At 40.8% G+C, this 13661-nt stretch overlaps 2 protein-coding genes across 3 annotated transcripts in view; one reads left to right on the top strand and one right to left on the bottom strand.

The window, feature by feature from the left end:
* Positions 1–13661, top strand: part of CMSS1 (cms1 ribosomal small subunit homolog) — a 390654-nt gene that overhangs the window by 161624 nt on the left and 215369 nt on the right. The window lies entirely within an intron of this gene.
* Positions 1–13661, bottom strand: part of FILIP1L (filamin A interacting protein 1 like) — a 319236-nt gene that overhangs the window by 145051 nt on the left and 160524 nt on the right. For both annotated transcript variants that reach the window (XM_073584363.1, XM_073584362.1), the window contains exons 2-4: positions 7549–7822; positions 6562–6735; positions 20–198 (exon numbers count right to left, since the gene is read on the bottom strand). In XM_073584363.1, the coding sequence (XP_073440464.1) occupies positions 20–198; positions 6562–6735; positions 7549–7812 (617 nt within the window). In that variant the 5' untranslated portion in view covers positions 7813–7822. The remainder of the gene's footprint in view (positions 1–19; positions 199–6561; positions 6736–7548; positions 7823–13661) is intronic.

The following is a 13661-nucleotide window of genomic DNA, read 5'->3' on the forward strand; positions in this document are numbered from 1 at the left end:
AAAATCTTGGCGCTCTTACCTTTCTCTTTCTTGCTCTAGTAGATTAGTAAATTCATCACTTTTTTCCATATACTCTGTGTGCTTTCTCTTCTCGTCCTCTAGGTCGTACAGGGTTTGTCTCTGGGATTTCTCCACCATTAGCAGTTGCTCTAGCATTCTCTTGTGAGTGTCCTTGTGCTTCTCCACAACCTTATCCAGCTGAATAATACAAGAAAGATTGGTCAGAAATAGCCATTGGCTTTTGGCATCACCAAAAGTTTAACCATTTCACAGTATATGGTTCCACTTGTGGGATGAAACCTTGATACTATTGAGGTGTAACTCTGTAAGAGGAATCTCCAAACTTCGTTCTTATTAGCTCATCCCTAAAATTTTAGTTTTTTAAAAAAAGATCCATTAAGGGCTAATGAGATCTTGTATGCCACACTGATAAGAAGTTGAGAAATTGTGTAGGTTACTTAGGTGTAAAATTCTGGTGTAAATGCCTTGAAAAGTCCCACAATTTAGGCTCAACCTGGAGTTGCGCTAAAATCTTGCCGCTTTTGCCGTTTTCACCCCAGTTTTTCCCTAAATGGGTAAAGCAGGGACTTAAAGGGGTGTGTGGCAACTGCCGCTTGTCCAATTCATGATGATTGGTAGCATTCATTACGCCACAGAGCTTACACCAGCAGGGTCTGGAGTAGGATTTGTTGCAAGGTGTACACAGATTTGCACGCCACTTGAAAGGTGCTCCTGATTCATGAAGAGCTGTATGCTCAGTAAAACTTATATTTTATTCATTGAAATCCCTGGTGTGTGTATGTATACGAGTCCAGTGGGTGGTCCTATACAGTGATTGACAGTCTTCCCTGTAGGAATGCTTGTGGAGATGGCTGTCGGTCATTAGTCGGACCGCCCACTAGACTTGTAATCACACCCCAGGGATTTCAGTTAATAAAATGCAAGTCATGCTGAATCTCTTCCCACAAACCTATGTATCATTCTGCTTAGCTTCTCTTCTGTACTTTGTAGTCCACAGATCGGGCTGCATGTACAACGTGACCCCTTCCCTTTAAAGATGACTTTTCACCAAACTCTTCATGTTCAACTGGACACACAGTGTAGTAGTGGTTGAAGAGCAGAATAAAACTTTTGTCCAGTACAACTTGCAAAATTTGTGATCCTACAGCAATGGGTTTGTTGCCGGTCATACTGACCAAGCCCATGCTGCCCCACAGTGCTTCAGTATTTGGGCATGGTGGGTCTTTATTGTTAAAGCTTTCGCAGTTCATTTCTCCATTCGACCGGATTAGATGGAACATGGATTCCACATTAATAACTGTTTAGTTAACCATAAAGGGCACCATTTACGTAATTCTGCTCGTATTTTAGTCCTGTTATTTATAGGGTGGCTATCATTACAAAAACATCTCGGTGCACCCATGTCTATTATATGAAGAGCAGCATATATTGTTTATCTACTGGAGGACTTTTTCTCTGCCTTTTTGAGGTTTATTTGTATTTTTTGGCTAGTTTCCATTAGAGCCAAAAGAGGAAAACAAGTGACTTATTCCCATCTGTTGGTTTATACCGTCCGCCATCTACTGATGGTAATTACTGACAAGATTTACCCTGGAAATCATCCTCCATTAGCGTCGGCTTTAATAAAGATCTTGCCAGGGTGTAATGTGATTATATGTAATTGCTGTCTTTTGAGGGATTTTTCTTTGTTTTAGCCTCTATGTTGCTTATTGTCTGCCTGCTAGTTGTCCACTTACCCCCAATCTGTATTCTTTCCATTTCTAAATTACATTTTATTAAAGTATATCTTATCTTTTATCTTATATCCGAAATAGTAACATTACTTCTGCTAAATAAATGTTTTCAGAATAATAATCAGATAATCTTATCATTGGGTATCTGACTGTGAGAACGCCCATGGATTCCACCTTCTTCCTAGATGAATTATCATTAATTGGAAAATGGCTACGAGTCCTACACAACTACTAAATAGGAGTGGCGCTGTGTTGTGGAAAACGACAGGGGTAAGATGGACTTTGACTGCGCCCCTTTTGTTCTCGGGAACGGTGGCGGTCTTTGGGATTTGGCCCTCACTAATCAGACAGCGAAGACGTTTCTAATCAGTATGTAAACATTGGTATTTGTGAGAAAATCAATTTAAAGTACCATTCCTATTAAAACTGATAAATTTGGTAATACCTAAAGTGGGACCTTAAAAGTGCATTATTTATATATATATTTTTTTGCACTGCCTTTTCAGGCTATGAAGACCACTCCCATCCATATGACTTAACTCACCCATTTAATACTACATTTCACACGTAGTGGTTGCTGCTGGCTGCACTTTCCCCCAGCAAGATCGTTGGCTCCAACCTGAAAGGGGTGTCTCAAATTAGAATAAACCCTTTAGAGATGAGCAATTTGATTTGCACCACCCTTGTCCAGTGTCTGGCCTCCTGTGGTAGCTGGTCTTCACTCCTGTGTTTGACATCTTGGGTGCCCCTGGGGCTTTCTAGGCTCCACAATGTCTAGTACCCAGGATGCCAATTCGATGATTCTGGGAGCAGAAATGAAGACCGGCGGCCATGAAGGAGTCGATCACTTTTTTTTTTTGGGGGGGGGGGGGGCAATGTAATCTGGATCGTATGATTAAAAAAAATGCTAACCTTGGACTGACATCATCCATGTGCATATCGCCAGTCATAGGAGGCAGTGTCGGCCCATATTCGGTCGTCCGTATATCACAGATCCAGTATGGATTGGCCGTGAGTCCGATGACCTAAACTTGGCAACCTCGTAGAGTTTGGGTCAAGAAATCTGTGGCCAGATCATTCATTGCAACACATACTTGGACTGCGATACTCAAACAGCTGAATTCGGCCTTCGATTGTTATCTAGCACGTGGATTCCATTTCTTTTGATATTATGGTCTTTTTTGGAAATGAAGTTAATTTATAGAAATTCCAAATCAGCAAACAAGCCACAATACATGTTATTTAGAAACCGACATGGTGAAAATCAGGACAATCTCCTGCTCCGCGTACGGCCAAGCGCTGACATCATGTCCACATGTCAGAATGGATTTCTACCACTTCAGGCCTACAGAGAGACATCTTTGTAAATGGCTAAAATATTAGTCTTTCCAAGTTTAACATTTCAAGTTTTAATTGAAAGCAGATAGAGTTCAACTGGAAAGGTTACACTGTTAACAAAAGTGCTATGTCTGAAATCGGAGCGAGAGCTACGTCTTGACTGGCAGCTATTGAAGCGCCATTTCAAAGAAATATATTATCTGCTATTTTTCATTACTTCAAATATTATTTTTGCATTAAAAGCTTAATAATGCCATGATTTATGCCAGGGCTGATGAATTAGAGCAATGATAGAATGAGATTTCAAATTAAAATTCTCTTCATGTTGGTAGTATAGGCGTGCGGAAAGAATTTTATTCTTATTACTTTCAGGGTGTAGGGTGTCCCTGGCAATGGTAAAATAAATAGATGTGGTTTACATTAGGAAATGTATTCCTTGGGCTACGATTACTAAAATGACTGTTGGGGATACGTGACTCTACACACTTGTATGAAACATTACACTGTCCCGCCACTTTATATGGCAAACATGCAGGGATATTTAAGTCCCGGCTTTAAGCGCTATAATATGAAGCTGCCATTTAATAAAATAAACTAATAATCATCTACTTGCGTTTGTCTCTAAAAGAGCTCTCTTTGTTGTGTGTAAAACAGATGCCAACTTTCTATGTGTAAATCTGTATCAAGATTTCTCATATAGGGGTTGTCTTGTCTTGCTAGGGTATGTTGTCACTTTTTGAGCTGCCTGAATCAGATCTCTTGTGCCACCTCCTCCGAACCTCGGACTAAAGAGCAGCTCTGCATCTTCCTCACTGTGTTTTTTATTGTAACTATGGCTACTGGCCCTATTTAAAGGGGTTGTCTGCTACACGGACAAACCCTTCTCAATACCTAGGTTGCCGCATCCCCTGGTAAAATAACACCTATACTCCTCTTTGGTGCCGGTGCTGTTTCAGCAATGTCTTCACTGGGGCTAGCCGGGGTTTGTGTGACATTATGTTATGCAATCCCTGGGGGCAAATCAGCGCTGACTTTACTCTCTTCTCATTTAGACGTAATTGACATCCAAAGAGTGTGAGAGAGCAGCCACAGCTCTCACTTCTTCTAGATTTCTGATTTGTCCGATTGAGCACAGAGTGAAGCCAGTATTGATTGGTCACAGGGAACTTGTGACATTACAATGTCACACAAGTCCCAGGCGAGCCAGTACTGACACCACTGGAATTGCGATAGCACCGGAGGTGAAAATAGGTGATGTTATTTTTGTGGGGGGAAACATTGAGAAAGAGTTGTCCAAGTAGTGGACAACCTTTTTAAAGGGAACATTTCACCTCGTTTTTCAGCTATAAGCCACGGCCACTGCCTTTCAGGGCTTATCTACAGCATTCTATAATGCTGTAGATAAGCCCCCGATCTAACCTGATAGATAAGAAAAACAAGTTTTATTATACTCACCCAGGGGCGGTCCATTCCGATGGGCGTCGCAGGTCCGGCGCCTCCCATCTTCATGCGATGTCGTCATCTTGCTTGCTTCGTGTTGTGGCTCCTGCACAGGCGTACTGATCTGCCCTGTTGAGGGCAGAGCTAAGTACTGCAGTGCGCAGGTCCTGGGCCTTTCTGACTTCTCTGAGCCACGACATGAAGCAAAGAAAATGACATCGCATGAAGATGGGAGGCGTCGGATCCGGACCTGCGACACCCATCGGACCGGACCGCTCCTTGGGTGAGTATAATAAAACTTGTTTTTCTTATCTTTCAGGTTAGATCAGCTTATCTACAGCATTCTAGAATCTACATTTATCAGCTATCCACAGGATTGATAATAAATGTATGACCGCTGTGGGTCTGGAGACTGTGAGCAATACTGTGTGAATTAAGCATGTGCAGCATTGGCTAAATTGACATATCGGTTATAAGAAAAACGTAAGAAGTGTCAGTAGGTTGAAGTGTAAGGGTCCCGTTTCACATAGCGACGCACCAGCGATCCCAACAACGATACGACCTGGTAAAGCTCACTGGTGCGTTGCTACATGGTCGCTAGTAAGCTGCCAAACAGGCAGATCTCTTCAACGACGCAGCAATCCAAGGCGATCTATATAACGACCTCGGCGGTCGTTGGGACCTTGTCACACAGCAGCTTCTCTGATGACTCATGCCTGCATCCCTGAGTTCTGCGTCGCCAACAATGAAAAAATGGCCCCGGACATTCGAGCACGATCAGCGATATCCAGCGGGGGGCCGGTCGCCTCTATGTGTCACATGTAGCGAGATTGCTGATTGCTGTTGCGTTACAAAATCGCTAGTTCTCGCTAGTGATCTCGCTATGTGAGACGGGGCCTTAAGACTTTTTTCAAATACATGTCATTAGCAAGTCATGAGATTTCCCATGATGTTACAGGGAGGCATGTTTTGTTTTCATTTTACCAGAGTAAGCACGAAATCTGGTGAGATTCTCATCTTTGAGAGATACCAACTGTGAAGGTTGATAATTCTATGCAACATCTGAATGGCAAATGGATCCTTAAACTCATGTACAGCAATATTTGGCCTGTATTGGCGACTTACTGGGCTGGATAGATTAAGTGAAGATAAGGTGAAAATGTAACTCTCCTCCCAACAAGAGCCTGAACTCTACTTTAAGCAGAATATTGTTCTTTATTACTAATGTATTAAAATTTCTATGTGTGTATTTTGCAGCCCAGAGGTAGGATTACTATACAACCGCTTCTAAAGGGTTAATCTGCAGGTAGAGGACAAAGCTGCATCTCAAGGGTTAATTTGCAAAGGTAGGATTCTGTTAACTGTAAAGGGTTAATCTGAGTCTCTCACTACATACTTTCCAAAGACCATAATCTAGTGGCACAGATCTTTCCTGTGTTTACATAGAGCACACTTCTACTTTCATACCAGATAGTGATATATTTCAGCTCAGAACCAGGAACATTTCATTGTACATGTAATATTAATTAAGTTTTACTTTTAATCACAATTCACGTCTAAAATAAATGAAATGATTCTGCTGCCTTAAACTGTCTTAACTTTTTCAGAGTCATGCTATTGCTATACCTTAGAAATTCCCATCATTCATACCCCCCCCATATCCAGCTCCAAATTATTAGTGGATATTCTAGAATAAACATATTCATGGTCTTTACCCAGTTTCACAAAATTATAACCATAAAATATTAATTAAAATAAATATATACAGATGTAGACATAAACCTGGTTCGACTACCGCATCCTTGCGCCATAGGCACGTGCATATCTCTCCTAAAAATCTATTTTGTAGCTGCAACAATTACTGGCTTGTAAGTCTATATGGAAATGTCAGAGCTCTATTTAATATGCAAGTATTGAATATAGCACCGCCCCTATAAAAATGTTTGCGTAAAATATTGTGCAGTTCTTTAGTCTCCGCAGCATTTTTGGTAATGTTAAACCTTATGCTCTCTGATCCAGCTATACACACCTCACACATTGGCTTTTCGTAGATATCTTCTTGCCACTGTGTAGCGTTGGCTTGGATTGCATCTCTCTGAAGGGCTTCCAAGACCCGTTTTGGAGTTACAAACCCATATTGAGCTTCTAGTAGAGCCAGGTCAATTTTTTCTGCCTTCAGCACAGATATGACTTCATCTCGAGCCTAAAGGAAGAAAAATGTACTTTTTAGAAGCCATCTAACTTGCATCCTACAAACAAAGAAGGTGTTGTGGCTTATATCCATAGTCATGTTTCAAGGTTTGTTAAAGGATTGGACATTGACCTTCAATGGAGAGACCATTTCCATCCTTCTCGAGGAAATTAAGTTTGCCACAACCACTGAGTTTTTTTGAACAAATGTTCTAAAATTCTTCTCAAATACCGCTTAAAATCTCTTCCCAATGGTACCGCTAACATGTCGCCTGAACGTAATGTGAACATAGCCTAAACCCAAAAGTTATAGACTTTGAAACTGCTACTGGGAAATGACTTTACAGTGGAGAATTGGACAGACTTGACTGTAGACGGGCTCTCATTCTGTGTGAATTGTATGTATATCTCCAACAACCATGGGAAACATCAATCAAGAGCATCTCCAAGATTTGCTGCATCAAAGAAGTCCTTGGTATTTATGGACTCACTTTACATGAAGAGTTAGTGCTCCAGTTTCGCTGCTCAGTGTAAAGCGTTTGGCTATAAATTAGGCAAATCTGAAAAAAAGTTGAACTGGAAATGACAGTCACACTGTATAAGAAAATAAGAGCTTCACTTCCCACAGGGTGGAAAATCATTGAACTGAACCTAATATTGTCCTCCCTGTCTGTGATGGGGAGAGGATATGCATACCATTAGCATGTAATAATGACAGTACTTTTACATGTAATTTATAGGATCAGCAGATGCTGGCAAGACAGACCCATATTTATAACCCAAATATATAGGCTGTTTATTGCGTGAAGGATGATCTACGACTTACTTGTAGCTCTCCCTCCAGCACGCTAAGAAGGAACAGCAGGTCATCCCGAGAGAGGTCATCTGCCTTTCTGCTAGAGGCCTTTTGTTTCCGATCTGATTTCTGACTTCTTAGGATTGTACCCGTCTCAGAAATATAGTCTCGCTCCTTCTTACTCCTGTTCCTTTTAATGGTATCGGTGTCCTCGTGGATTCCTTGGTAGATGTTTTCTTCTCTACAGGTCATTGTCTTGTCTGGACGATCAATGCTGTTACTTTGTGGTCTCATTTTTAGAAACCTGCCAAAACATAATTGTGAAAATTAGTTGTTTTTTTTTCTTTAAATTTTAATAAATCTTATATCTCATAGAGCACCAACGCATTCCATAGCCCTGTACACTACTCATGAAAACGGCAATAGCGCCCTGTCTGTATATGAAAAATTAGTGACTCGCTAAGATTATTTAACAGAATCCTGGATACTATATGCATCGGTCCAGAAATTTGCCATGGTTAGGCTAGGGCATACTACGTGAATGCACTTGGCCTACTGTATGTGTCGGAACGTGTAACTTTCCCATGTGAAATCATGAGCCAGACAGAGGGTAAAAGTGTATTTCGGTCTCTTTCCGCACGGCATGCCTTGGCATACTGTTTAACTGTACCGGGAAAATGCTGCAGATTGTGCTTTCCTATACCGGGGGCCACTACAAAGTAACATATACCATGCAGTATGTATTTATTTACAACAGGTCCCTGTGGTGGACTGATGCCCAGGACTCTTATCATGACCAATCATTTTTGTTGAACAGTACTAACCAAGATTTAACTAAGATTTTGTCAATGAACAAATGAAATAGTTAAAGGGGTACTCCTCTAGTCTACAATAACCATCATCTATCCAGGAGTTGACTGGAGGAGCTGGTTGCACATGTACCATGCTGCTCCATTCATAGTCTATGACACAATTGAATATAGTGTAGCTCTGCTCTTGGCCATCAACATGACTCCCGTAGATAATGGATGGAACAGCAGAGCCCATGTATCACCAGCCGCCCAATTCAATCCTCCTAGCTGTGGTATTGCGCCTAGAGGAGAGCGTGCGGCATACGTTTCCAAGTCTGGCAATCAGTGAGGGTCCCAGTGGTGGAAATCAAATCTGCTAAGCAGATATGACCTATTGAGTGGATAGGGGATAATTATTGTCTATTGGAATACCCCTTTAAGTTCCCCTTATATATTTGGATGAATTTTCCATGGAAAGAATATTGCAATCCTAAGATATTATGCATGTTCAGCATTATCTGGTATCCTTAATATTGGGGTTTATCTTATTAGAGGGTAATTCCCAACAAATCAAGCTATACTATATCCAGAAGATCAGGCATAACTTGCTGATCACTGAGGGTCCCACTGCTAGGACCTCTGGTGAACCCAAAATAAGGGCTCTGGAATCCTGACGATGGGACTGTGCAGCCCCACCTTCAATGGATTGGAGGTACATGTGATCGGACTCTTGTCTATAGGAATGCCAAGCATTATGCTCAACCTTTTCCGGAATGCCTGGAGAATTGAATGGAGTGGCGGCTGAGCATGTGCACGTGTGCACTTCCATTCCATTTGGGCCAGGCTTGCAGCCCTGGGGTTTCCTGAGGGTCTCAGCAGTCCGACCCCCAGCGATCCGCAAATAATCACTGTCCTATATATTTTTTTGTGGGGAATAACCCTTAATGGGAGTGTGAAGTCAGTTGTCTCATCTTTGACAACCACTATAACATGCAGTGGACTTGGTTCCCAAGAACCCAAAAAACAATGAAGTTTCTGGGCATTTTGTAAGATCACTTGGGTAACGTTAAGATTACGGATGGTCTAGATAATTGTCCACCCGTAGGACAACCTAGACAAATCTGTTTAGCGTCTACATGCTACAGGACTGCAAAGATACCACCAGACATTACGGCAAACTCATCTGGGGTGAATTATTATCCAGATTTACCCTAATCATTCCTGACCATTTTTGTGGGTCAGTGAGCCTTCATTTTGTAACTTAATCTTCTGAAATACCCATCTTATATGAAGTTACAATTTGGAAATCTTTGAAACTGCTCATTAGTAGGTGGAGATGATGCAGAGAGATGTAGGTTACAAGCCAGCGTATGACACACTCCATTGTAATGTGTGTGATCATATACAGTAGATGTCTAAATCCGGAATGATCTGATAACCACTTTTTTTTCTTCTTTTTTTTGTAAGCTCGTCTAGAATAACATAATCTTTACTATGATGTCATTGTAACAGTTCACCTCAGGACTACTGTCATTGACTCCCAGGCTCAGACGGCAATGTAACAACGGAGCATTTATAGAAGAATATTTTATGTATGAATTAAGTCGACCACAGACCAGCGTGTCCTTAAAGTGGTTTGTTAAGGCGGAGATCAAAACAATCCACTTCTGTGTGATGATGTGGAAGCGTGTCTTCGCAATGAACTCATGTCTGCCAAGTTCACCAAGGACTATCCATGGCCGGGTTTCTGGAGTTTATAAAGTGAGGGATTCGACTTGAGGCTAAAATTCATCCAGCCAATTGTCTTAATGATGTCTTTGTGTCTGCTGATATAAACTTGTCGACATTTTTTAAATTATTTTCTTGGCCATTTAGTTGCAGAGTATGTCATACACAATACTGTCTGGGAAAATGGAGCTATATAAATAATTACGTCTCAGTTACTGCAAAGTCAAAATGTTTTACAAAAAAGTGTTAATAGTTTAGGTTTATCAATAAGCAAAATGAATGAACAAGAGAAATCTAAATCAAATTGATCGCCCTTTGCCTTCAAAACAGCAGTTGTTTTTTCCGGTTAGGCAGGGATTTTATTCCAAACATCATGGAGAACTAACCACAGATCTTCTGTGGATGTCACGTGTGCAAATCCTTCTATCTCTTAATGAATTTCCACACAGACTCAATGATGTTAAGATCAGGGCTCTGTGGAGGCCATATCGTCACTGCCAGGACTCTTTATTCTTTATGCTGGAGATGGCTCTTAATGAAATTGGTTGTATGGGGTTATTGTCCTGCTGCATAATAAATTTGGAGCCAATCCGATGCCTCCCTGATGCTATTGCATGATGGTTAAAGGGGTATTCCAAGATTCTATCCCCAATATGCAGTAGGTTCAGTGGCATGTAAAAGTTTGGGCACCCATGATCAAAATTACTGTTATTGTGAACAGTTAAAGATGACACATTTCCTTTGTATTTTAGGCAGCAAAGTATATATATTCATCTTTTACATTTTAAAAATTAGACCTTAATTAGTCTCTTAGCTTTTTCACTGTTTGGAAAGGCCAGGTGATGCAAATTTCCCAGCTTTATAAAAAACCAGCCTCCACTAACCTTGCGCCTAAAAACAGCAGCCATGGGTTCTTCTAAGCAGCTGCCTAGCACTCTGCAAATGGAAAAAGGTGGAGGCCCACTAAGCAGGAGATGGTTATAAGAAGATAGCAAACTGTTTTCAAGCTGACCCTTTCTTCCTCAGTTCAAAATGTAATAAAGAAATGACAGTTAACAGAAACAGTGGAGATCAAGATAATGTCTGGAAGACAAAGCAAAATTTCATTGAGAGCTGCCTGTAGGATTGCTTAAGTGGCAAATCAGAACCCCTGTTTGACTGCAAAAGACCTTCAGAAAGATTTAGCAAACTGTGGAGTTGAACGCTATTTATTGTTTTTGCAGGAACTCAGAACCATGCAGGTGGTTGCCATTTATTTAGCCCACAGTCCAGTCACAAACAAACAATTTTAACCAGTGTCAGAGTGGAGTGCCAAGGGCCCACCAGTAACATTGACTTTGGGGGGCCCACTTTTCACCTGCATACAAATATTACACTACCCTCGTTCACAAATTTACCTGTATCTACAGGGTGGGCCATTTATATGGATTCACCTAAATAAAATGGGATTGGTTGGTGATATCAACTTCCTGTTTATGGCACATTAGTATATTGGAGGGGGAAAACTTCAAGATCAGTGGTGACCATGGTGGCCATTTTGAAGTCGACCATTTTGGATCCAACTTTATAAATGGCCCACCCAGGTGTATCCATATCAATGGCCCACCCTGTATATATAAAAATAAATTGGGTAGTTTGGTTAATGACTGATGATATTCTGCTTATTTTTGTACAGAGTGAACCAAGTCAAGTACTGCCAATACAGTGGGGTTGGGGGCCCAATGGTGGATTGCCCTGTTACCCTATGGGCCAGTCCGAACCTGCTTTTAACTTTTTCAAAAAATTGGGATTTTCTGTTTTTGCATTTCATTTTAATTTTTTGCCCCCCTTCTTCCCAAAGCCATAACTTTTTTATTTTTCACTCAATATGGCCATAAGAGGACTTGGTTTTTGTGGGATAAGTTGTACTTTTGAGTAGCATAATTAATTTTACCTGTGAGGCTAGTCACTCCTCACGGACAGATCGTGAGGCAGAGAAGTCAGATGTTCCATGGTCCGTACCAAGAGAGCACATAGAAAACCAAGGGAAAATACAAAGGAGTAAGTAAGGTCAAGGTCCTAGGTCAAAATACCAGGAGATAGCGGATAAAGGCAAAAGGGCAAGACAAAGGATAGTCAAAACACGATCCAAGGGTTAGGCAGCATAAGATCAGAACTCGGAACAACTGAATCAGACAAATACACATCAGGAAGCACAAACTACGTTTGGCAGGGATCAGAGGAAGACAGCTCTGTTAAATAGCTTGGGCAATCTCCAGAATAGAGAACACCAGGAGAAAGTCCTACACCTCCCAGTCCCAGATTGGACAGTCGAGCTGTCAATCAAAACACTGACAACTCAGCATGAACCAGTTTTCATAGGACAGAAAAACAATCACTTGACCAGAGGAATTGTGTCAATATCAAATAGAGTAGTGGAAAATGATTAAAAAAAATTCCAAGTGCTGTGAAATTGCCAAAAAAAGTGAAATTCTGCAGTTGTTTTTTGGACTTTTTTTTACCATGTTAACTAAACTGTAAAACTAACCTGCCATTATGGTTCTCCATATCATTACGATTTCGTAAATACCAAAAACATCTAGGTTCTTTTTTATTTAAGTGGTGAAAAGAAAAATCCAAAGTCTGTAAAATAACGAACAAAAAAACCCGCCATTTCCAAGACCCATAGTGCTTCCATTTTTTGGGATCTGGGGCTGTGTGAGGGCTTATTTTTTTGCGTGCCAAGCTGACGTTTTTATTGATACGATTTTGGGTAGATACAAAGCGTGATCAATCGTATTTTATTGTAATTTTAGTGGCAACCCAAAAACAGAATTCCTGCTTTTTTATTTAATTTTTCTTGTTATGCCATTTACAGATTGGATTAATTATTTTTAGATTTTGATATATCGGCTTTTTCTGAACGCAGAGATACTAAATATGTGTCTATATTATTTTTTTTTTTTGATTGTGGCAAAAAAGAGGGCGATTTTCAACTTTATTATATTTTTTTTTTTACATTTTTTAAATTTTTTTTACACTTCACTTGCTTTAATAGTTTCCTTAGGAGACTTGAAGCTGTTATCATTTGATCGCGTGTGCCACACCTAGCAAAGCTTTAGCCTTGCTATATGTAGCAATAATTATCTTCTATTAACCCCGGCCATGGTCAGCATCCATTAGAGATCTGCGTTGACTATCATGAGGGCCTTCCGCAGACTCCTGGCTGTCATGCCAACCCATTGGCACCCCACGATCATGTGACAGGCGATACTTATGACCCGCTTCTGGTAAGCTTGAGTTAAATGTTGCTGTCAGGGATTGACTGCAGTATTTAATATGTTAATCGCGGGTGGATCGCGATTCCACCTGCGGCTGTTAAGGGCACATAACAGCTGATCAAATCAGCTATCATGTGCCTGAAAAGATTGAGGGCTCAGCGCCGGATCCCACATGAAAAGGAGGGAGGCGACCTATGACGTACCTATAAGTTTTAGGTCGTAAAGGGGTTAATATTATAATCTAGGTCAACTTAGAAACATGAGCCCAGGACCAGGCATATAAAAAGAATAGTTATACGATGAAAATACGTTCACATATGGGGGTCGGCTTGTGCTGATTGTGATCCATAACTCATTTCTCATT

This window comes from Dendrobates tinctorius, unplaced genomic scaffold (assembly GCF_039654945.1).
Source record: "Dendrobates tinctorius isolate UK_male_01 unplaced genomic scaffold, ASM3965494v1 ptg000084l, whole genome shotgun sequence".
Classification (NCBI taxonomy): domain Eukaryota; kingdom Metazoa; phylum Chordata; class Amphibia; order Anura; family Dendrobatidae; genus Dendrobates; species Dendrobates tinctorius.